Below are 25758 nucleotides of genomic sequence, written 5' to 3' on the forward strand. Positions count from 1 at the left end.
TCAAGAAACCTGACCCTATGGAATTCTGAGTGAAGAAATTCTTCCCCAACTCAGTCCTGAATGGCTTACCTCTTATTCTGTGACCATGATCCCTTAGTTCTGGACTTCCCCGATATCGGAACCATTCTTCCCACATCTAGCCTGACATTGCATGCTCCAATACAGTGTGACATTACTTGGCTATCCAAACCTCTGCTACCAACCACAGGGGCATTAAGAATAGCTGTGCACTGACCAGAAGCTGCATTATGGGTTAAATGCAACTACTCCTAAAGCCTTTTAATTGGTAACAGGAATTAGTGTGGGGAAGGACTTGTGTGTGAACTTTATTTCCCAAGATGTGGAGGTGCCAGTGTTGGACTGACGAAGGAGCAGCACTCCGATAGCTTGTACTTTGAAATAAACCTGTGGGACTATATCCTGGTGTTGTACGATTTTTAACTTTGTCCACTCCAGCCCAACACCTGCAACTCCACGTCGGTGATAGTTCAGATTAAGTGATCAGAATATGAGAATGGCAGAATGACCAAGTTGAAAAAACAGACAGTTCCACTAGGGTCGGGGAGGGGAGAGAGGACATAACAATAGAGGATGAAACAGGTAAAACTAAAAGAAAGGGAAGGAATGGGAGTTGGTTCAAAATGTGAAGGTGTTGAACTCAATAAGTCCACTTCATCCTCTCTCTCCTCCCCCAATCCCAGTGGTACATTCTGTCCTTTGCAGTCTGGCAGGAGACACACCAGTGTTCTGCCATTCTAACATTCCGATCAGTTAAGCTGAACTATCAACCTCCTTCCTCCCCTCACACTCTAACCCCACACACCCACAACAATGACATAAATGCTGCCCCATCCATACTTCACGTCAGCTCTCATCTAGACTCAAAAAATTAGCTTGCCATCTCTCTGTGGACGCTGCCTGACCCGCTGTGATCTCCAGCACATCATGTTTTCCGAGATTCCAGGATCAACAGTCATTTGCTCCTATATTTGGTACTTCACTGGCCACAGGTGAAGTGCCAGATGACTGGATTATAGCTAGTCATAGTCACAGAGTCATAGAGATGTACAGCATGGAAACAGACCCTTCAGTCCAACCCATTGATGCCGACCAGATATCCCAACCCAATCTAGTCACACCTGCCAGCACCCGGCCCATATCCCTCCTTTTCCTATTCCCATCCGAACACCTCTTAAATGCTGCAATTGTATCAGCCTCCACCACTTCCTCTGACAGCTCATTCCACACACGTACCACCCTCTATGAGAAAAAGTTGCCCCGTAGGTTTCTTTTATATCTTTCACCTCTCATCCTACATCTATGTCGTCTAGTTCTGGACTCCCCCACCCCAGAGAAAAATCTTTGCCGATTTACCCTATTCCATGCCTCCCATAATTTTGAAAACCTTTATAAGGTCACCCCTCAACCTCTGATGCTCCAGGGAAAACAGCCCCAGACTGTTCAGCCTCTCCCTACAGTTCAAATCCTCCAACCCTGGCAACATCCTTGTAAATCTTTTCTGAACCCTTTCAAGTTTCACAACATCTTTCCGATAGGAAGGAGACCAGAATTTCATAATTCCAACAGTGGCCTAACCAATATCCTGTACAGCCGCAATATGACCTCCCAACTCCTGTACTCAATACTCTGACCAATAAAGGAAAGCATACCATACGCCTTCTTCACTATCCTATCTACCTGCGAGTCCACTTTCAAGGAGCTATGAACCTGCACTCCAAGGTCTCTTTGTTCAGCAAAACTCCCTAGGACCTTACCATTAAGTCCTGCTAAGATTTGCTTTCACAAAATGCAGCACCTCGCATTTATCTGAATTAAACTCCATCTGCCACTTCTCAGCCCATTGGCCCATCTGGTCAAGATCCTGTTGTAACCCTCTTCGCTGTCCACTACACCTCCAATTTTGGTGTCATCTGCAAACTTACTAACTGTACCTCTTATGCTCGCATCCAAATCATTTATGTATATGACAAAAAGTAGAGGGGTTTGTGAGACATGATTTCCCACGCACAAAGCCATGTTGACGATCCCTAATCAGTCCTTGCCTTTCCAAATACATGTACATCCTGTCCCTCAGGATGTCACCATCTATTTCCCTACAGTCTATATCTTCCATTATCCTTTTCCACAGTAAATACTGATGCAAAATACTCATTTAGTATCTCCCCCATTTTCTGCAGCTCCACACAAAGGCCGCCTTGCTAATCTTTGAGGGGCCCTATTCTCTCCCTGATTGCCCTTTTGTCTTTAATATATTTGTAAAAACTCTTTGGATTCTCCTTAATTCTATTTGCCAAAGCTATCTCATGTCCCCTTTTTGCCCTCCTGATTTCACTCGTAAGTATACTCCTACTTCCTTTATACTCTTCTAAGGATTCACTCAATCTATGATACCTTCTATTTCCTAACCAAACCCTCAATTTCTTTAGTCATCCAACAGTCCCTATACCCGCCAGCTTTTCCTTTCACCCTGACAGGAATATACTTTCTCTGGATTCTCGTTATCTAATTTCAGAAGGCTTCCCATTTTCCAGCCATCCCTTTACGTGCAAACATCTGCCTCCAATCAGCTTTCAAAAGTTCTTGCCTAATACCGTCAAAACTGGCCTTTCTCCAATTTAGAACTTCAACTTTTAGATCTGGTCTATCCTTTTCCATCATTATTCTAAACCCAATAGAATTATGGTCGCTGGCCCCAAAGTGCTCCCCCACTGACACCTCAGTCACCTTCCCTGCCTTATTTCCCAAGAGCAGGTCAAGTTTTGCACCTTCTCTAGTAGGTACATCCACGTACTGAATCACAAAATTTACTTGTACACACTCAATAAATTCTTCTCCATCTAAACCCTTAATACTATGGTACTAAGTTAAAATCCCCTACCATAACCACCCTATTATTCTTACAGATAGCGGAGGTCTCCTTACAAATTTGTTTCTCAATTTCCCTCTGACTATTCAGGGGTCTATAATACAATCCCAATAAGGTTATCATCCCTTTCTGCTGGTGTGAATCCTTTGTTCAAAAAGGGCAACAGGGATCATAGGCTTCCACAGTGTGGAAGCAAGCCATTCAGCCCATCGAGTTCATACCAACACTCACAGCATCCCATGCAGGCCAGCCCCCTGATCCTACTCATGTAACCCTATATTTTTTGGCTAATCCACCTAGCTTGCACATCCCTTGACACTATGGGAAATTTAGCATGGCCAATCCACCTAACATGCACATCTTTGGACTGTGGGAGGAAACAGGAGCACCCAGAGGAAGCACACATACACATAGGGAGTGTTCTAAGGAAGGGTCACTCAACCCGAAACGTTAACTCTGACTCAGCTCCATAGACACTGCCAGACCTGCTGAACTTTTCTAGCAATTTCTATTTTTGTCTCAGACATGGGGAGAGTGTGCAAACTCCGCACAGACAGTTGCCAAGGGTCCTTGGTGCTGTGAGAAAGCAGTGCTAACCAATGAGACACCGTGCAGCCAGGATAAACCAGGTAATTAGAGACCAGTTAGTTTGACATCAGTAGGAGGGAAATTATTGGAAAAAATTCTGAGAGGCAGGATTCGTCATTACTTGGACAGGCGGGGATTGATCAGTGATAGCACAGATTTGTTAGAGGGTGATCATACTTGATTAAATTAATTTAACTGAATTTTTAGAAAAGGTGATTAAATAGATCAATGAGAGTATTGTAGTTAATGTGGTGTAAATGGACTTCAGTAAGGCCATCGACAAGGATACACATGGAAGGCTGGTGTAAAAGATAAGAGTTCATGGGAACTAAGGCAAGTTGACAAACTGGATCCAAAACTGATGTACAAATAGAAGGCAAAGAGTGAATATGAAAAGTTGGTTTTGTAACATTAAGGCTGTCCTCAGCAGTGTACCACAGGGGTTGGAGATGGGACTTGTCCATTAATGACTTGGATGTGATTACAGAAAGTATAATTAGTAATAATAGCAAGGTATAATTTGCAAATGACACAAAAATTGGTGTTGTTGATAGTGAGTATGCTAGTTTCAGGCTGCAGTCTGACATTAATCAGCTGGTAAATTGGGCACTACTAGAAGGATGTGATGGCAATGCAGAGGATGCAGAGGAGATTCACCAGAGTGTTGCCTGGGATGTAAAGTTTCAGTTATGAGGAGAGACTAGATAGACTGGGTTTATTTTACTTGGAGCAGAGGATGATTTGACTGAAGTATACAAAATGATGAGAGGCATAGACAAATCAGATCTCTTCCCCATAGTGATGGGAAAGGTTTACAGGTATATGAGCCAAAGCAGGCATGTGGGACTAGTTCAGTTTTGGAAACCTGGTCAGCATTGACAAGTTGCACCAAAGGGCCTGTTTCCGTGCTGTATGACTGTGACCCATGGCAGACATGTCTATGATCATAGGACATAAGTTTAAAGTGACGAATAAATGGTTTAGAATATATCTGAGAAAAATGCATTTCTCCCAGAGGTTTGTCAATACATGGAACATGCTGCCTGACAGAATAATGAAGGCAGGTACTCTCAATATTTAAGCAGCATCTGGATGACCACTTAAAATGCCAGGGAATGGACCAAGTGCAGGTAAATGGGATTAGTGCAGTTTGTTGGTCACACAGACATGTGAGGGAGGGCTTCTTTTTCATATAAAACACATTTTTTGTTAAACTGCTGCATCATATGAAAGCAAGTACAAATATGCAAGATTAATGCCAAGTTTTCAATTTTAAAACCTGGCAAGTTACCAAAGTAAAAGCTTCAATTTTCAATATTAACACTTATTCGATAATACTGGCTTGAACACATGAACAAGGAGCAGTTGTAGTCAATTCAGCCCACCAGGCCTGCACAGTCATTAAGTACGATAATGATTAATCTCATCTCAGTCTCAACTCCACTTCCTGCCCATTCTCCATAACCCCTCAATCTATTACTAATTAAAAATTGATCCATCTCCTCAAATTTATTCAGTGTCCAGGTGTCCACTGCACTTTGCAGTAGTAGAATTCCACAGATTCGCATCCCATAGATGAGAAGGAATTACTTCTCATCTACTTTAAATTTGTCATTCCTTTGTCTGGAATTATGACCTCTCACTCTAGATTTCCCACAAAACAGCCACTCTAGTCTACATTTCCAAACCCCTTTAGCATTTTACTCTCAATGTTACATCCAGGTTGTTCCTATTTGCTTCATTATCCACGCAAGTGCAGACAGATATTGGCAACAGAGGTCGAGTCATGTCTTACTGGCATTGTGGCACCACCTGAACATACATGGGTTTTGGTGGCCATCTTTGGTAACACATTGAGAACACGTGCTCCACTTTCTCACTGGTTAACAGTAAATAATAATAATATCCTGTCACTCACCTCCCTAACCCTGATCAGATCAGAAAATTAATTAAAACTTCAGTTTACAGAATTAAATATTTTCAACAAAATAAATAGTGATATCTTACAAGCCAAAAAGGAAGTACTTACAGGTCAATGGATCTAGACAAAATGGCAGACAATGTCAGTAGAATACAGCCAAATGGTCCAATCTCAAACTAGAATACAAGAAACAAACACAACAATTATCTTCTTTTCAAGCTGCTCAAACAGCATTCTAATGTCCTGATAAAATACCTATAGAATCCATAAATGATATATTAAAGAGAGACTATTCAGCCTCTCATGCCTATGCGAGCACTCTCGACGACTTATCAATTAACTATAATTTGCTGCACTTTTCCAATAGCCTTGCATGTTTTTTTTTCATTTTCAAGTATCTATTCATTTCCTTTTGAAACTTACATTTCTACTCTGATAGCTACAGAGAAGGGCTATAAAGTAACTTTGTGACAGCTAGATTGGTCCACAGAGTTTGAGGTCTCTCCGGTCCTCGGACATTCTCATGCTTGTGTTTAGGATCTATTAGGAACATTAGATCAAGAGTAGGCCATTCAGCCCCTCAAGCCCATTCTACCATTCTAGATCATGGCTGATTATCTCTCGGTTCCATATCCCTTGATGTCATTAGTAACTAGAATTCTTTCAATATTTGTCCTGAACTTGGTTAACAACTGAGCTTCCACAGCCCTCTGCGACACAGAATTCCAAAGATTCATCACCCTCTGAGTGAAGAAGTTACTCATCTAAGCTGATGCCCACAACTAGGGAAAGCAGCCTTTCTGAATTTAAGCTGTCAAACACTAAGAATGTTCTGTCTACGAGCCTGCATCTGGTTCTTGTAAACTTTAGAGAACAAAGGCTTGGTGTCTTCAATCTGTCCTCGTAGAGTAGTTCAGGAATTTCAGGAATCAGACTAGTGATGAACTTCTGATGTACTTCCTCCATGGGCAAGTACATCCTTCCTTAGGCACAGGAACCAGAAATAGACAAGGTCCTCCAGGTACACGGTCTACCCACTGATCTACACAATTGAAGCAAGACATGTTTGCTCCTGTACTTAAATCCTCATGTAATAAAGGCTAAGACTCCATTGGCATTCTGAATTGCTTGCTGCACCCACACACTAGCATTCAGCAATTTATGAACATAATTTCCTGGCATTTTGTTTGCTGTTGCATGGACATTTGTCATCGACAAGTGTTCCTCACTTCAAAGCCCAATCAGTTACTTGTGGACAACTGAATTTAATGGTGTATTCACTCACTCCTGCTAGTTCGTCTGCAAATAAATATCCCCAACAGATTGAAAAGACAATAACGTAAATAACACTTGCAGTGAACAGGTGGTAGCTTACTTTTAAGACAAGCAATTCCTTTAACAATCCTTGGCTTTTAAGATAGACCTTTTCCCATTTTGGGCCACAATCAAAAATATAGAAAAGATATAGGGTCTTTACATCTCAGGCATTTAATAGTAGCATGTATGTGGCTGTAATTGCTCACATTTTTGATCAGGTACTTGGACTGCCAGATGCCTTTCATCTCTATGCTGGCTGATTGATGAGGGCAGATTAGTAGATGTGATCTATATGGACTTGAGTAAGGCGTTCAACAAGGTTCCCCGTGGGAGATTGATTAGCAAGGTTAGATCTCATGGAATACAGGGAGAACTAGCCATTTGGATACAAAACTGGCTCAAAGGTAGAAGACAGAGGGTGGTGGTAGAGGGTTGTTTTTCAGACTGAAGGCCTGTGACCAGTTGAGTGCCACAAGGATCAGTGCTGGGTCCTCTACTTTTTGTCATTTACATAAATGATTTGGATACAAGCATAAGAGGTACAGTTAGTAAGTTTGCAGATGACGCCAAAATTGGAGGTGTAGTGGACAGTGGAGGGTTACCTCAGATTACAACAGGATCTTGATCAGATGGGCCAATGGGCTCAGAAGTGGCAGATGGAGTTTAATTCAGATAAATGTGAGATGCTGCATTTTGGGAAAGCAAATCCTAGCAGGACTTCTACATTTAATGGTAAGGTCCTAGGGAGTGTTGCTGAACAAAGAGACCTTGGAGTTGAGGTTCATAGCTCCTCGAAAGTGGACTCGCAGCTAGATAGGATAGTGAAGAAGGCGTTTGTTATGCTTTCCTTTATTGGTTATAGTATTGAGTGCAATAGTTGAGAGGTCATGTTGTGGCTGTACAGGATATTGGTTAGGACACTGTTGGAATATTGCCTGCAATTCTGGTCTCCTTCCTAATGGAAAGATGTTGTGAAACTTGAAAGGGTTCAGAAAAGATTTACAAGGATGTTGCCAGGGTTGGAGGATCTGAGCTACAGGGAGAGGCTAAACAGGCTGGGGCTGTTTTCTCTGGAGTGTCGGAGGCTGAGGGGTGACCTTATAGAGGTTGACAAAATTGTGAGCAACATGGATAGGATAAATAGACAAAGTCTTTTCCCTGGGGTGAGGGAGTCGAGAACTAGAGGGCATAGGTTTATGGTGAGAGAGGAAAGATTTCAAAGTTACCTAAGGGGCAGCTTTTTCATGCAGAGGGAGGTATATATATGGAATGAGCTGCCAGAGGACGTGGTGGAGACTGGTACAATTGCGACATTTAAGAGGCATTTGGATGGGTATATGAATAGAAAGGGTTTGGAGGGATATGGGCCGGGTGCTGGCAGGTGGGACTAGATTGGGTTGGGATATCTGGTCAGCATGGACAGGTTGGACCAAAGGGTCTGTTTCCATGCTGTACATCTCTATGACTCTATGACCTGTATCCAAGGCAAGGTGAATGCAGGGACTGAAATTCTCAGCACAAGATTTCAAGCTTGACTCACCGTCCATTAAAATCAACGATGTCCAAGCTGGACATTAGGGAACCCCTGTTTACAATAGGCAGGTAATGCTGAACGTAAATGAGAATATCTTTACAATCTTTCATGTCGTGTGGACATCACTAACAAGAAGGAGAAAGTGAGGCCTGCACATGCTGGAAATCAGAGTTGAAGAGTGTGGAGCTAGAAAAGCACGGCTGGTCAGGCAGCATCTGAGGAACTGGAAAGACCTCATCACTAAGTGCCCTTGAACTAAGTTGCTTTTTGGGTCACTTCAGAAGACAATTAAGAGCCAACCACATTTCTGTGGCTCTGGGGTTGTATGTAGGTTGTGTATGTTAAAAAGCAAGCTACCAGCTCTTATTGTGCGTTGTTTACACTGTTGTCTGTTCAACCTGTCAGGGTGCTTAGCTGCCAACAAACTGGAACTAAGTTAAAAATCACACATCACCAGGTTATAGTCCAACTGGTTTAATTGGAAGCACACTAGCTTTCGGAGTGACGGTCCTTCATCAGGTGATTGAAGGAGCGTCACTCCAAAAGCTAGTGTGCTTCCAATTAAACCAGTTGGACTATAACCTGGTGTTGTGTGAGTTTTAACTTTGTACACCCCAGTCCAACACCAGCATCTCCAAATCAAAACTGGAACTAGGAAGTGAGTATGACATGAGATTCAGCCAGCCAAAAGAATCTGACTGGAGCAATGATCACTCATCGATGACAAAGAGTCCATGTAGCAAAGGAAATTACAGAAAACGTTGTTCATTAATCACTGAAAGTTAGTGGGCTAATGCAACAAGCAATTCAGAATGTCAACAGTATGTTGAACTGAGTGGCTTTCTGGGTCATTTAAGAGGGCAATTAAGAGTCAATCACATAGCTGTGGTTTGTTTGGCCAGACCTGGATGGTAGATTTCCTTCCTAAAGGAAGAACATTAGTGAACCAGATGGATTTTTACAACAATCAATGGTATCTTCATGGCCAGCATTACTGATCTTATTTATTTAATTTAGTTTAAATATCACCAGGTTGTGGTGAGACTTGAACCCCTGCCCTCAGGATTGATAGCCCGATCTTGTGGATTATCAACCCAGTGATATGACCACCATTTTAATTTGTACTTCCTACTGAAGAACAAGTAATGGACTGGGAGTGAGTAAAATAATATTTTGAGTAAAGTATTTGCAACAACTTCCTCTGCATTATTAACGACTGTTAAATCTCTGATCTTTTTCAATTAACAGCTTGATGTTAATATTTCTCTCTATTGATGTTATGACATGCTGAGTATTTCATTTTTATTCCACTTCTTTAACTGAACAACCCATCACATTATTTCCTGGCACTGTTTCAAGCTGATCAATCTGTCTGAAGATTCCCTGCATCTTTTTTTTAATAGAACTGAATGTTTTTATAGAATCCCTACATTGTCAAAACAGGCCCTTCGGCCCAACAAGTCCATTTTGATCCTCCAAAGATTAACCCAGCCATACCCATTCCCCTATCCTATATTTACCCCAGGCTAATGCGCCTAACATCCTTGAACACTATGGGCAATTTAGCATGGCCAATCCACCTAACCTGCACATCTTTGGACTGTGCGAGCAAACTGGAGCACCCAGAATATGTCTGTGTGGAGTGTGCACAGTCACCAGAGGATGGAATCGAACCCGGTTCCTGGTGCGAGGCAGCAGTGCTAATTGTGAACCACCGTGCCACCCTGTTGTATTCATTCTTCGTTCAATGAAGACAGGCATCACTTGCGACATTGCCATTATTGCTCATGCCTCAATAAGGCAGCTAACTTCGGACACAATACGTTAAAACTGGTCCGAAGATGGGAAACCAACGCCATCCGACAGAGAGACACCTGCGAACAAATGACATCACCAACACGGGAAATGACACGACCAACGCAGGAAATGACATCACCAATGCAAGGAAACCTAAACACAATAGAAAGCAGGACATAACACCAGCACTTCACCAGACGCTCACTGATGATGTTACCTAGTTTGATGATGAAACGTCTGAAACCAAACTTTCCAGCTCAGTGAGCAAACATACATTCAATAAAGAAGGCTAATAGAATGTTGTCCCTTATTTCAAGGGGTTTGTAGTATAGGACTAGAGGAGTCATACTGTAACTGTACAGAGTGCTAGTGAGTCACATCTGGAATACACTGGGTAGCTTTAATCTCTTTTTTTAATAAAAGATTTCACTTCATTGGAGGTGGTTCACTAGGATGTCCCTGGTATAGAGGAATTGGTTTATGAGCAAAGGCTAAACAACTCTACTTACCAGATTTTAGAAGAATGAAAGGTGATTTCATTGAAATGTTTCTAATGGGGTTTGATTGGGGAATGCTAAGAAGCTATTTCCCCTCACAGGAAAGTCAAGGACCAGAGGCCATCATCTCAGAATATAATAGCGCAAACGTGAAACTGAAAGAAGGAAGAATTCTACTGAGGATTGAAAGTCTTTGGAACTCCTTGCCCTCATAGTTCCCTGTGGCAAGATCCTTGTGCATATTAAAGGCTGAGATATATAGATTCTTGATCAGTCAGGGAATCAAGGGCTATGGAGTAAATGCAGGAAAGTAGACATGAGGAGTGTCAGATCAACCATGATCCTACTGAATAGTGGAGCAGGCCTGAGGGCCGAAAAACCTACTCCTGTTCCTATTTCTTATGGTGTTATCGTAATGCAATGAAAATTCAGTAGAATGATGCTGGGGCTAAGATGTGCCAGAGGGAGAGATAGATTCAGTGTCATACAGATGGAAACAGACCCTTCGGTCCAACCCATTCATGCCAGCCACATTTCCCAACTGGTGCCACTTGACTACATTTGCTCCATATCCCTCTAAACCATTGTTATTCACATACCTGTCCAGATATCTTTCTGTACCTGCCTCTACCACTAGCTGACAGTTCATTCCATATATGCACCACCCTCAACGAAAAAGTTCTTCAGGTCTATTTTAAATCTTTCCTTTCTCACCTTAAATCTAAGCCCTCTAGATTTGAATTCCCCTTACCTAGGGCAAAGACCTTTGGTATCCACACCCTTCATGACCTTAGAAACCTTTATAAGGTCACCCTTCAACCTCCTACATTCCAGGGGAGGAAATCCCAGCCTATCTACATAACTCAACTCCCTACCCCCCCCCCCATCCCCAGTAACAATCTTGTAAATCTTTTCTGCATCCTTTCCAATTTAATAACACCCTTCCTATAGCAGGGGAACCAGGACTGTACACATTACTCCAAAAGTGGCTTTACCAATCTCCCGTACAACTGCAAGATGACAAACAAACTCCTATAGTCAAGAATCAGAGCAAAGAACAAAGGACACGGTAGTGAGATTGGTTTTCAGATTGTTGGATTGAATGACCACCACCCCTGGGCGATAGATATTTTGGGTTATCTGAACCTTGAAGTGTAAAAGCTTTTCTTTAACAGGTCCTTGTAAAGATTTCTAAGAAACATATTAGGCAATTACAATCATGCATGTAGCATTAAAAATAGCCCAGTGCTGGAAACAGAAACAACGTACACACAGTGGTCTCTGCTCAACAAAGGATGTCACACACATCACCACAAATATTTGGCTCTTTCACTGTTTACTCCATTTGACATACTGCACAATAGTGTCAGGCTTTGTGGGGGAACTGCAGTTTCTTCCAGCAAATGCCTGCACGCTTAATTGCTCTCTGCATGATGCACTCCACAAATACCCCTTATTTCTCCCACCAGCACCAAAAGGCACACATCGAAGCCAAAAAACTTTAGCTGCCAGGGACCTGAAACAGATGATTAACACTAGAAAAAGTGCACACTAAATCAGTAATCCTGAGAAATAAAGTTAAATGGCATTTATGTCACACCTTTGATGCAAGTCAAATCCAAGGCACTTATTAGTCAGGTAATCAGACAAAATTAGGATCAGTGGTCGACAGCTTAGTCAAAGACAGTCTTTGAGCAGTAGCTTAAAGCAGATTGCGAAATGGAGGCACTAAGCAGTTTGGGAAGGAAATTCCAAACTTAAACATAGGTGGCTAAATGCAGGACTGCAGATAAAAGAGAAGGATGTGCACAAGAGGCTGTGTTGGAAGACACAGAAGGTTGAGAATTCAGAGTCATACAGACCCTTTGGTCCAACCATTCCATGCCAACTATAATCCCAAACTGAACTAGTCCTGCCTGCCTGCACTTGGCCCATATCCCTCCAAATATTTCCTACTCATGAACTTATCCAACGTCTTTTCAATGTTGTGACTGTACCACCATTTCCTCTTGAAGTTCATTCTGCACACAAACCACTGTGTAAAAATTGCCCCTCATGCTTTTTTAAAATCTTTCTTCTCTTACCTTAACACTATGCCACTTAGTCTTGAAATTCCACACCCTAGGGAAAAGACGTTTGATATTCACCCTATCCATGCCCCTCATGATTTTATAAACCTCTAAGGTCACCCCTTGACCTCCTATGCTCCAGTAAAAGAAGTCCCAGCCTATCTTTATAATTCAAACTCTCCATTTCCCAGCAAGCTCCTGGTAAATTTCTTCTGATCTCTCTCCAGCTCAATAATATCCTTCCAATAACAGAGCAACCAGAACTGGACACAGTACTTAGCGAGTTTTGAGAACTCTAGAACTCTACACACAGTACTCTAGAAGTGGCCTTACCAACATCCTGTACAACCTCAACATAACATCCCAACCCCTATACTCAAAGGTCTGAACAATGAAGGTAAGCCTTCTGAACCACAATATCTATATGTGATTGTACAAATCCTACACTTGTTTTACTAAAATGCAATAACTCACCCCAGTCCAATTAAACTTCATCTGCCACACGTCAGCCCATTGACCGAATTGATCAAGATCTCCTTGTAAACTTAAGACAACCTTCTTTACTGTCCACTATACCACTAATCTTGGTGTCATCCATACACTTACTAACCATGCCTTCTACATACTCATCTAAATCATTTATATAAATGACAAACAAAAGTGGACCCAGCACTGATCCTTGTGGAACACCACTGGTAACAGACCTCCAATCCGAATAAAAACCCTCCACCATCACTTTCTGCTCCTGCTGGAGATTACAGAGAAGAGGTCGTGTAGAGATTTAAACAGATTTAAAGAGATACAAATTTTACAAGTGTAAGTGGATCGGAACCAGAATAAGTCAGCAAATGCTGTAGCAATCGGTGAGCAAGATTTATAACAGGAAGGGGTGATTTTAGATGAGCTTGTGTTTAATGTTTGGGTTCAGCATGCATTTCTGGCACAATGTCTACATTTGGAAAGTGAGTCTTTTAAAAGTAGTGAAGTGAGAATTCAGGTCCAGTGTATTCCTTTAAGAGCAAAGGTGGTAAGTCCAGAGAACCCTAGATGTCAAGGCATACCAAGAGTTTGATAAAGAAAAAGGAGGCATATGCCATGCATAGAGCATTAAAAACGGGGAGAGTCCTTCAAAAGTATAAAGTGCAGGTGATTGCTTAATAAAGAAATTAGAAGGCCAAAGAGGGGTCACAAAACATTGACAAGATAGGACCAAGGAAAAACTCTTATTTATGAAGGGATGAGGACTGCCAAAGAAAGAATGGAACTCACTACAGATCAAAGTAGCAAACTGTGCAAGGAGCCAGTGGATGTAGCTGAGTTCTTAAATGAATACTTCTCATCTGTATTCAGACAGGAGAAAGAAATTGTTTGATTTCAGTTGGATGGTAAGGTTCTAGAACGTATGAAGATTAATAACGATTAATTAGATACTTTAGGGGGTGTAAGGAATCATATCTCCCTAGAATCTGACGTAATGCTTCCCAGAATATTGTGGCAAGAAAAGGGAGGAGATTGCTGGATCTCTGCTGGATATATTAAACACTTCCATGGCCACAGGTAAAGTGCCAGATGACTGGAGGATAGCCAATGTGGTTCCTTTGTTCAAGGGCAGCAGGGATAGGCCAGGTCATTATGGACCAGTTAGTCTCATGTCAGTGGCAGTGAAATTATTGGAAAACATTGAGGGTCTGGATTAATCCTCATTTTTTGGAATTGCAGGGATTGATCAGAGACAGTCAGCACAGACTTGTTAAAGGGAGTTCTGTCTAATTCATTTTTAAAAAAGTGGCTAAATATATTGATACTGTTTTTGCAATGGATGTGATTTGCATGGACTCCAGTAAGGCTTTTGACAAAGTTCCACATGAAAGGTTGGTTCAAAAGGTAAGAGCCCATGGGATCCAATGCAAGTGGCAAATTGGATCCAAAACTGGCTTGCAAAAGAAGGCCAGGAGTGATAGTGGAGTTTTGTTTTTGTAACTGGAAGCCTGTGACCAGTGGTGTGTCACAGTGTTTGATGCTGGGACCCTTGCTACTCATTATGAACACTAACAACTTAGATGTGAATATTGAAGGTATAATTAAGTCAGTTTGTACAAGACATGAACATTGGTGATGTTGATAACGCAGTGGTCTCAGCTACTGATATTGATCAGCTGGTAAACTGACAGAGCAATGTAAGATAGAATTTAATTTTGTTAAGTGTATGGTGATGCATTTTAGGAGATCTAATAAGGGAAGGATATACCACAATGAATGGGAGGTCCCTCAGCAATACTGAAGAACAAAGGGATGTTGATGTACGAGTCCCGAAGATGTCATGACAGATAGACAGTGTAAAGGCAGAATACAGGATGCTTGCCTTCATTAGCTGGGGTGTAGAATACAGGAGCAAGAAAGTCTTGTTACTACTTTATAGAGACTTGGTTAGGCCACAGAAGGAATAATGTATGCACTTCTGTTCGCCACACTATCAGAAGGGCTTGACTGAACTAGGCAGGATGCAGTAGAGATGAGATTCACTAGTATTACCCCTGGGATGAAATCAGTTATGAGGAGGAGCTGGGATTGTGTTTTTTTGGAGCAGAGGTGGCTATTATTGGGGGGAATCTAATAAAACATTGCTGGGTCATTGACAAAGTAGATTGTAAGAATATTTTCCCCGTGGCAGAGAGTTTTGCAGAAAGTATGTGTCTTAAGACCACAGCGCATCAGTTTAAGGCAAGGAGCAAGCGGTTTAGAAGAGATCTGAAGGAAGTTTGTTTTAATCTGGGTGGTAGATACATGGAACATGACTGAGAGGATGGAGGAGGCAGGTACTCTCACAACATTTAAGCAGCATCTGGATGAGCACTTGTTTTCCTTCAAGCAGAGGAGGCTGAGGGGTAATAGCTACACATAAGAGTAGAACATGAGAATTTGCCCAATGATAGATGTGTGATGTGTCTAAAACCATGTATTTTAAAGTGAGGTGTACCTGGTGTGGTGAAGATCAGAAGCAAAAAAAAACTTTCACTCAGTGGGTGGTAGAAATTTGGAATGTATTGCCTGAGAGGGTGGTGGAGGCGGATACTTTGTTAACATTTAAGAAACATCTGGATGCGAACTGAAAATGCCAGAGCATGGAAGGATACTGGCCCAGTGCCATTAAAAGAGATTACTTATTTGGTGTTTGTTGGTAAACACAGACATGATGGGCCAAAGGGCCTGTTTCTATGCTGTATCACTCAGTGACTCCAAGGCTTGCATCTCAATCCCAAAACCAAAACCACCTCTTTTTGTGGCAATACACTAACATGCCTGATGTGTATCCTTAATGAACTTTTTGTTTGCTTCCATTTTCTTTCACACATTTGCTCAAACCAACAGAAGGTAGAGAGTAGCTCAAACCTGGCCAACATTTTGCTGAAGAAAAGTTGTCAGGTCCTGGAAGTTTGTCAGAGTGTTCAGTATAATCTGAAAGGGAACATATTTCACTTATTAGTTCAAAACAATAAGTTAACAAGGTTTGAATAAGTCCTGTATATTAGTTTTAAAAATCAGTCTTATTTACCTTCAGAGATTAACTATAAAACTTTGCACACCCATAGGCTCTAAAATGGTTGAATCTAATGCACTATTTACAACTCTACTCACAGAACTTACCTTTATATAACAAATCTGAAAATATAGGAGATAGGAGAGAAGGCCATTGAGTCCTTTCAGCCTGTTTTGCCATTTGATAAGATCATGGCTGACCAGACAGTGGTCTCAACTTCAATAACATTTCACTAGAGTTCCCACTAACTTTACTCCTTAGTGGACTTCCAAGGTCAGCATGCTGCAGCAACTTCCGTGATCAGTAGTTAATGTTGTGAGCAGCATCAGCACACTGATAGCCAGGCACGGACTCTTGGAGAACTCAGGAGAAAGTGAGGACTACAGATGCTCGAGATCAGAGTCGTGAGTGAACGCTGGATAAGAACAGCTGGTCAGACAGCATCCATGTAGCAGGAGAATCAACATTTCGGGCATAAGCCTGATGAAGGGCTTATGTCTGAAACGTTATCTGTCCTGCTCCTTAGATACTGCCTGACTGGCTGTGCTTTCCAGCATACACTGTCAACTCTCGGAGAACTCATCCTTCTTTGCTCTCTCAAAACAAGAATTCCATTGAGAACCATTGATGTTCTCAGAAAAAAAAATCCTCATCATTTCTATCATATATGAGAGACTCCTCATCGTCAAACTATGCCCACTAGTCCTAGATTACCTAATGAGAGGAAATATTATCTTAACCAGCATTCTGGGGAGAAGGTAGCAAAGAGTACAATAGGTGTATGGGAGTGGGGATGGAGGTGATAGGTCAGACAGGAGGGTGGAGCAGGTAGGTGGGAAGGGAGATTGGCAGGTAGATTGGGAGGTAAGGGTAGATTGGCAGGTAAGGGATATTGGCAGCTCAGCACCATCCCCATGACCTGTCCTACCTGCCAATCTCCCTTCCCACCTATCTGTTCCACCCTTCCTTCTGACCTATCACCTCCATCCCCCCTCCAGTCACCTATTGTACTCTTTGCTACCTTCTCCCCAGCCTATCTTCCTACCCTGGAGGCTCCCTCCCTCCATTCCTGATGAAGGGCTTTTGCTCCTCGATGCTGCCTGACCTGCTGTGCTTTTCCAGCACCACTCTGATCTAGACTCTGGTTTCCAGCATCTGCAGTCCTCATTTTTGCCTATTCAGTGAGATCACGTCTGATCTGATAATCTGCAACTCCACTTTCTTGCCTTTTTCTCATAACCTTGACTCCTTTACTGATTAAAAATCTGTCTGTCTCAGCCTTGGATATACTCAGTGACCCAGCCTCAACAGTCCTCTGAGGTGAAGGATTCTATAGATTCACTACTCTCAGAGAACTCTATCTTAAATGGACATCATTTTATTCTGTGATTATGCCTCTGGTCCATGACTCTCCAGCAAGGAGAAACAAGCTCTTTGCATCTACCCAGAAACGTCCCTTTAAGAATGTTGTATACGCCAAGAAAGTCATTCTTCTAAATTCCAATGAATGCAAGCCAACCAACTCAACCTCTCCTCATAAGAACATCCTTCCAACTAGGTTATCAGGCTAGTATCAACCTGGTTGAAAGAAGCTGGTGTTTGAAATCCAATACAGATAAGGGATTTAATTGGTCAAGTTGGTAACTGGAAAAAGTAGTTTTGATTTTACGTTGCAAGCAATGGAGTTGTGACAAGAGTGAGTGTGCAAACCTCCAGTCTCTGTCATTACAGCACCTTTAATGACATTACAGAGTCAAGGAGCTGAGAGGTCAGAGAGCTTGCAAAGGAGGATGCAAGTTAAAATTGGAGGTGCTGCTTAACTGAACCAATTTAGGTTATTGAGATCAGATTTGATAGCTGAATGAGATTTGGTGATAGCCTCGAGACATTTTCTGTCACTGCATAAGTAATCCAGAAATGCAGGTAAATATCTAGTGACCCAGGTCCCAATCCCACCACAGAAGATTTGAATTAAATGTTTTTAAAATTCTGAAATTAAAAGTCTAAAAACGATATAAAACCATTATCGATTGTCATAAAACCTATCTAATTCACCAACATCCTTACCTGGTCTGGCCTACATGATTCCTGACCTACAGCAATGAGTCTTAATTGCTTCTTGAATGACTGAGCAAGCCACACAGTTCTACAAAACTAGTAAAAGGTCCCAAAAGGGATTGAAACTGGATTAGTTAACATTAACCTATGCACCAGAAATGAAGGCAAACTCAGCCTCATCAACCTTGCAAAAAGCTGCTCACTAAAGTCTGGCGGCTAGTGCTAAAATTGGAGTGTTTTATAGACCAGTCAAACAACAGCCTGACAGAGTCACCCTCATGGAGTCATACTTTGCAGATATCCACATCACCATCCCTGAGTATGGACTGGCCCACTGACAGGACAGACCCAGCACGGGTGGCAGCACAATAATATGCAGGCGAGAGCAAGCTGTCTGAACAGCACCCACAAAACTAGACTGCAACAGTTCAAAAAGGTGACTTACCACCAGCCTTTGCAGGGCAATTAGGGAGGGCAAAAAATGTTGCTCCATAAAACATAGAACTGTACAACACAGGAATGGGTTCTACAGCTCACAATATTGAGACGAACATGATGTCAAATTAAACTAATCCCTTCTGCTTGCCCTTGGTCCATATCCCTCCATTCCTTGCATATTCATGTACTTATCTAAAAATCCCTTAAATGTCTCTATTGTATGTGCCTCCACCACCACCCCTGGCAGCATGTTCCAGACTCTTGTGTTAAAAAAAACTTACTCCTCACATCTCCTTTGAACTTTCCCCTTCTCACCTTAAATGCATGACCCCTACATTAGACATTTCAACTCTGGGAAATAAATGCTGACTGTCAACTCCATCCGTGCATCTCATAATTTTATAGACTTCTATTCAGATAGCAAAGGCAACATCCCATGAATAACCTTTAAAATAAACAATATAGTTTTGATGGACCTCAAGTTTAATTAACATTTGCCTGTACCTGTGTTTTGGTTTTTGCCACTGTTTACCTATTATTTACTGTCTATGCTACTTAACTCTGTGATCTGCCTGTACTGCTTGCAAGACAAAGCTTTTCACTGTGCTTTGGTACGTGACAATAAATTCAATTCAATTCAATAAAGAGGGTATAGCATGGTAACTATGCCAAGAATGTTCTAGTAAGGACAAGTATAAAACTAAAGTTGTGAGACTATTTCAGCAGAAGAGGTGGAATTGGTAGATGGAATTAAGCAGCTTGGATGTTTACTTGTAAGGCATTGTGAAGTTAAGCTTTTACATTATGGAACAGGTCAGGCCACTGATGGAGTTCTGTTCCACACAGAACTGTATGCAGTTCTGTTCCACACTAAAGTATATTCTACGATCTGGCTAAGACAAGTATTGTGTATGCCACCTTCACTACCCTGGCTACCTGTGCTGACACCTTCAGGGATCTATGGACTTATACCCCAAGGTTGCTTTGTTACTCAGTATTTTGTAGGGACCTACCATTCATTGTGTACATCCTTCCCATTACAGACCTCCCAAGATGCATCACCTCACACATATCAGCTTTAAATTCCAATTATCACTTTTCAATTTACGAGCTAACCAATATCAGACTGTAGCCTAAGACCATCCTCCTCACTATCAACAAAACTAATTTTCATGTCATTCACAAATGTACTAACTACACTTTGTATACTTACATCCGGGTCATTAACGTACATACAACTGCAAGGGTTCCACAGATCGATCCCTGTGGTAAAACACAGATCACAGGCTTCCATTTTGATAGACAACCCTCCACCATCACTCTTTGCCTCCGATTTGCAAGCCAATTTTGGACTGAGTTTGCCAACATAAGAGTCATAGAGATGTACAGCACGGAAAGAGACCCTTCTGTCCAACCCGTCCATGCCGACCAGATATCTGCACTGGATCTCATGGGGTCTTACATTTTGGACCAGCCATCCATGTGAGATCTTGTCAAAAACCTTACTGAAGTCCATTTAAACCACATCAACTGCACTATCCTCATCACTATATTTAGTTACCTTTTCAAAAAACTCAATTAGTCAGACAGGATCTCCTGCTACCAAATCCACGCTGACAATCTCTGATCAATTCCAGCCTTTACAAATACTGACGAATCCTGTCCTTCAAAAGTTTTACATTATTTTCCTACCAATGACATGGTCCAACTGATCTGTAGTTACCTGGCATATCCTGCTGCCCTTCTTGAACAAAAGACCCACATTAGCCATCCTCCAGTCATCTGGCATTTCATCTGTGGTCAGCAAAGTGTCAAATATATCCACCAGCAATCTCCTCCCATGGCTCCCATGGCAGCCTGGAATACATCTCATCAGGCCCTGAGAAGTTTTGCCCTTGTGTGCCCACTAAAACATCTAATACCTTCTCCATAATAATAAGGTATTCTCGAACCACATCATCCCAAGTAATATCCACAGCATTTTCCTCTGTGAATACAGATGATAAGTACTCTCAAGATCTCACCCACATCTACTGCTCCACAGACAGGTTGGTCTCCAATAGGTCCCACTCTTTTCCTGGTAATCCTCTTATTTTTAATATACTTGCAAAAAGCACTGGGGTTTTCCTTGATTCCATTTTGTGGCCCCTCTTTACCCTCCTAATTTCCTTTTTAAGCAGCATCCCACACTCTTCTATGCACAGCGAATGTTTCCATAGTGACCAGTTCTGAAGAAGGGTCGCTGACCCCAGAATATTAACTCTGCTTTCCCTCCATAGATGCTGCTAGACTTGCTGAGTTTTTCCAGCAGCTTCTGTTTGTGCTGATGATTTCCAGCATCTGCTACTGTTTGTTTTTTTTTTCATTTCTTGCTGAGAAAAAGGTTTGCAACTTTCTTTTTGCTATTTTGGATCTTTCCAAATTATCTTGCATATATATAGCTTTCTTTACTTTGGTTAATACTGCACTAGTACTTTTGTGATGTGTTCAATGACTATCATGGTAACCCATTGCTAAAATAAAATGTACAGCCCATTAAGTCAGGTTTCAATCTGGGATATTACCAGTCTAGTATTACCATCAGATGAGATTACAACAGCAGACACAGCTCCTGCTACCAGATCTGTATTATTAGACTCTAAATGCTGTATTGAACATGGAAACTATAGAGGAAAATAACTTAAAAGTGTTCCCCTCAACACAAGAGAATACAATTATACAGAAGGAAGCCTCCTGAAAGAGCTTTCTGGGTCATTCCATTTCTCTCCTCTTTCCCAGTATCCCACAGTTAGTTTTCCGTAATTCCCTTACATTTACTTAAGTCAGACAATTTCCATTCAACTTCAACTCGAAAGTACAAAATCCCAAACTGTGTGAACAAGCACTGCATTGTTGTAGGTGCTTTCGTTTGGATCAGATATTAAACCAAGGCTCTGCCTGCTCTTTCAGGTAAATGAAGTGTTCCAATCACACCATTTCAAAGATCACTAGGGAAATTGGTATTCTGGTCAAAATATATATTTCAACCAATATCATTACAATGGAGTCTTTATTGTGTGGATACATTACAACATAGGAAACACTTCAAATGAAGCTCTAAAGCACATTAGAACTTCTAGAAGTTGTGAAAGGCACCACATCAATGCACAACTTTCTTTCAAAACATCCAAATCCAGTTTGAACTGAATGTGCTTCCATATCTCTTTCACACAGTAATTTAATATCATTTTAATGCACTGCATAAAGGAAAAACTAAAACCACTTTCAATGAATATGGGAAAACATACCGTCTCAATTGTCCCATCAGCTTTATATTTTCCTGCTGGGATAAACTGCTGTCTTCCTGTTGACCTGGAACATACAGTTATATTGGTAAAACAAGTGGTAGTGCAAACACACCTAAATGGGGTAGCTCTTAATGCTCAAGTTCAGACAGTATTCCTGCACATTTTGACACTGGGCCAACATATGCCCTGTCTGAAGGATGAGCATGGAATCAGCATTTCCCAAAATTATGAAGCTTTTCACCTTGCTGCAAGATGAGGAAATATTTCAATTTACATAGCATCTCACCAAATCATCACACTGTTTCCAAGTGCTTTACAATTGTTTTTTCCGAGAAGATTTGTTCCTGAACAAATCAGGCTTCAGGTTTAGGTATTGAAAACTTGCTCCTTTTCTTGAGGTTTGATTGATTGTGATCAGCAAGAGAATGTAACCCTTAAATTTTACACTTTCATAATAACGATTATCCACTTCTCAAGACATCAGCCATAGCTCAGTTGGTAACATTCTGATCAGGCCTCTGTTTAATATCTCATCCAAAGGACAGTACTGTGCTCCCCTGATCACTGTATGTCATATCACTGAATTGCTTGTACTTATCCTCTGGAGTGGGACTTGAACTCATTAGTAGTAACCCAACTGGTGTTGAGTGGTAATGGTAACACAGAACCTAGAACAAAGAACATTACAGGCCCTTCAGCCCTCGATGTTGCGCCGACTTATGACATTAATCTGATGCTCATCTAACCTACACCATTTTAGGTTAGACTACCATTTAAAATGGTACCATTTGAAATCTCACCTTTATCCATGACCCTGTCTATACTCTATACTTACAGAGCAACTACTGCTCTTCTCCTGTCCCCAGCACGCCATAATATGTCTGCAATGGCCAATGCAAGACACTGTGATCGCTGACCATTGGTTGGCTGCAGTTCCCTGCAGGTCAGAGAGAAGGGAGAAAAACCACAATTACCCCATTGCAACAACTTGTATGTATATATAATACTTCTAAAGTAAACAAAAAACGTTTCCAAAGCCCTTAATATGCTTGTTTACAGACTATATGTGGACACCAAGGCAAATTAGAGTAATCGGACAGGTGACTAAAAGTTTGGTTCATGATGTGGGTTTTAAGTAGCATCTTAAAAAGTAGATATGGAGGTGCCACTGTTGGATTGAGGTGGACAAAGTCAGAAGTCACATGACACCACATTATAGTCCAATAGGTTTATTTGAAATCACCAGCTTTTGGAGTGACGAAGGGGCTGTACTCCAAAAACTTCAGATTTCAAATAAACCTGTTGAACTATGACCTGGTGTCATATCACTTCTGACTTAAAAAGGAGAGGGAGGGAAGTAGGTTTCTTCTCCTTTATTCTTGTGCAGGAATTGGCATCACGAGCAAGGCTAGCGTTTGTAGTCCAACTCTAATTGTCCCTTCAAATGAGTGGCCTGTTTGGTTATTTAGGAGTCAATCACTGTAGGTCTGGAAGCAAATGTAGACAAAACCAGGTAAAGATCTGCAGATTTTCTTCCAGAAGAACAACCAGATGAGGTTTTTTTTCCTCTACAATCAACCGCTGTTGCATGATTGCTATCAGATTAGCCAGATTTATTCCAGATTTTGTTTGAATTCAATTTTCCAAATTCTACCATGTTAAGATTTAAATCCATGGCCCCAGAACATTGGCCTAGGGTTCTGGGTTAGTAGACCAGTGGTATGTAGAGGCCTGGGATGGAAATTCTAGAAACAGATGGACAAGGTGAAATGCGAAAGGTTATGTGAAGGTAAACAATTTTTATAAAATGTTGCTGAAAGCCAAGGGCATTAAAGATGATCCTCACAACAGTTTCATTCTATCTTCAAGATCCCATGCATTGGCAATACTGAATGGCATTCTTCCTGAAGTCATTTATCGCTGTGCGGTTTCAGTTAAGCATCCTGTAACATTGGCCATCCTTTAAGTTTGAAGATGGCAGAAAAACATAGCCAATTATTGCATGGTTACAAGCTCACATTTCAAGTGAAACAGTGCCATCCATCGTTGGCCACAATTTCACAATTCTTAATGCCTTAGTAAATTAATGTGGGATAAATTACCTGACGACCTGTATGTCTGTATTTTTGAGCATTAGATGTGATACGTGTTCCTGCTTAAAATGTACACACATGTACTTACATGGCCTCACTGCCACTGTTTGCTATGTCCTCGAAGATCAGCTTTTGCAAGACACAGGCCTGAATAGCAGCCAAAACTCCACAAGGACCACCCTGAAAAGATAACAGAACGTTCAAGCTGGTAAACCAGATGATACAGGAGCTCAGCAATGCAGCATTCCTGTCTAATGATTTCCTTGACCCTAAAAGAAAACTTTTATTTACATTTGCAACATCTTTCATTACCTAAGAATATCAAAATGCTTTCCACAGCTAAATACATAGTTGGGATTAAGCGCAGTTGTTGTTGTAGTATAAGAAATGTGTCAGCGAATTTGTGCACCACAAGCTGCCACAAACATTTATGTGAAAAAGGCCAGAGAATAAGTTTCATGCAGTGTTGTGCTCTTCTTCAGAATGGTAACGTTGATCACTTGAGAAAGAAGGCTAAGATCACTCTCAGAGACTTGTGTACAAGGTCCAGGCTGATGCTCCAATGAGGTACAGAGGGAGTGCTACAGCAGGCAATGGCAATACAGAGGGGTATCAAATGCCCCCTACCATTACTGAATAAATTCCAGGCATTATCAAGAAACAGTAAATGAAGGATGGTTATCTGGACCCAGTAATCAGGATCTGTTAGCAATCAACATTCTTCAGCAATCTCAGAACTCTCATCACACCAATGAGGTCAGATGAACATGGTATCATGACGATCTGAATTCTAAATTAATGCTAAAACCTTGAAGAGGTGATTAGGATCCCAGCTGATTGTACTACAGGACATATCAGATCCTAGAATGAAACCTGACTTGAGAGATGGCAATTTGTTTTTCTTTCTTTAACATGGAAATCTTTCACTACAGCATAAATGCATAAAGCCGCAGATTAGGTTTTAAGAATAAAACTGGAGTTTATCACAGAAAAGAAATAAAAATAAAACAAACCACATTATTTAAATATAATAGAATTAGAATTCCTACAGTGTTGAAGAAGACCCTTCGGCCCAACAAGTCGATATCAACCTCCGAAGAGTATCCCACCCAAAACCATACCCCATTATTCCACATGTACCCCTGACTAATGCGTCTAACCTACACATCCCTGAACACTACAGGCAATTTAGCATGGCCAATTCACCTGACTTGCACAACTTTGGACTGTGGGAGGAAACCGGAGCACCCGGAGGAAACACACACAGACACGGTGAGAATGTGCAAACTCCACACAGACAGACACCTGAGGCTGGAATTGAACCCGGGTCCTTCGCGCTGTGAGGCAGCAGTGCTAACCACTGAGCCACTGTGCCTCCCCAGTTCAAAAGATATCAAATCACACTGCAAATCAAAATCCCAACTCCTGTCCAATACCGCTTGGCAGTTATTCAAAGACCAGAGAAACTTTCCTTCCCTGTCAAAACTAGACAATTAACATTTTTCCCCCTATGTTCCTGAGCTGTGAGCTGGGAAGTCTTTTTTTTGAATATCCACATAACTGAGATCGTATACTATCTCACCTCTGAATAATCAACAGAGATTTCTAACCAAACGCTCCTGGTCTGTAAGTTTCACAAACTACACTCTTACACCAAAGTAATTTATTCCCTTAACTGCTCTGAACAAACTCCTTTTTCTGAGAGAAACTAAATTCTGATACAATTTCAAGACT

General features: G+C 41.4%; 1 protein-coding gene across 2 annotated transcripts in view; it reads right to left on the reverse strand.

Moving 5' to 3' along the window:
- mindy4 (MINDY lysine 48 deubiquitinase 4) overlaps nucleotides 1-25758 on the reverse strand; it is a 203984-nt gene that overhangs the window by 81747 nt on the left and 96479 nt on the right. For both annotated transcript variants that reach the window (XM_060825650.1, XM_060825649.1), the window contains exons 9-13: nucleotides 24113-24204; nucleotides 22767-22868; nucleotides 21932-21995; nucleotides 16001-16066; nucleotides 5505-5572 (exon numbers count right to left, since the gene is read on the reverse strand). In XM_060825650.1, coding sequence (XP_060681633.1) covers nucleotides 5505-5572; nucleotides 16001-16066; nucleotides 21932-21995; nucleotides 22767-22868; nucleotides 24113-24204 — 392 coding nt within the window. The remainder of the gene's footprint in view (nucleotides 1-5504; nucleotides 5573-16000; nucleotides 16067-21931; nucleotides 21996-22766; nucleotides 22869-24112; nucleotides 24205-25758) is intronic.

The sequence above is a fragment of the Hemiscyllium ocellatum genome, chromosome 5, assembly GCF_020745735.1.
Source record: "Hemiscyllium ocellatum isolate sHemOce1 chromosome 5, sHemOce1.pat.X.cur, whole genome shotgun sequence".
Classification (NCBI taxonomy): Eukaryota; Metazoa; Chordata; class Chondrichthyes; order Orectolobiformes; family Hemiscylliidae; genus Hemiscyllium; species Hemiscyllium ocellatum.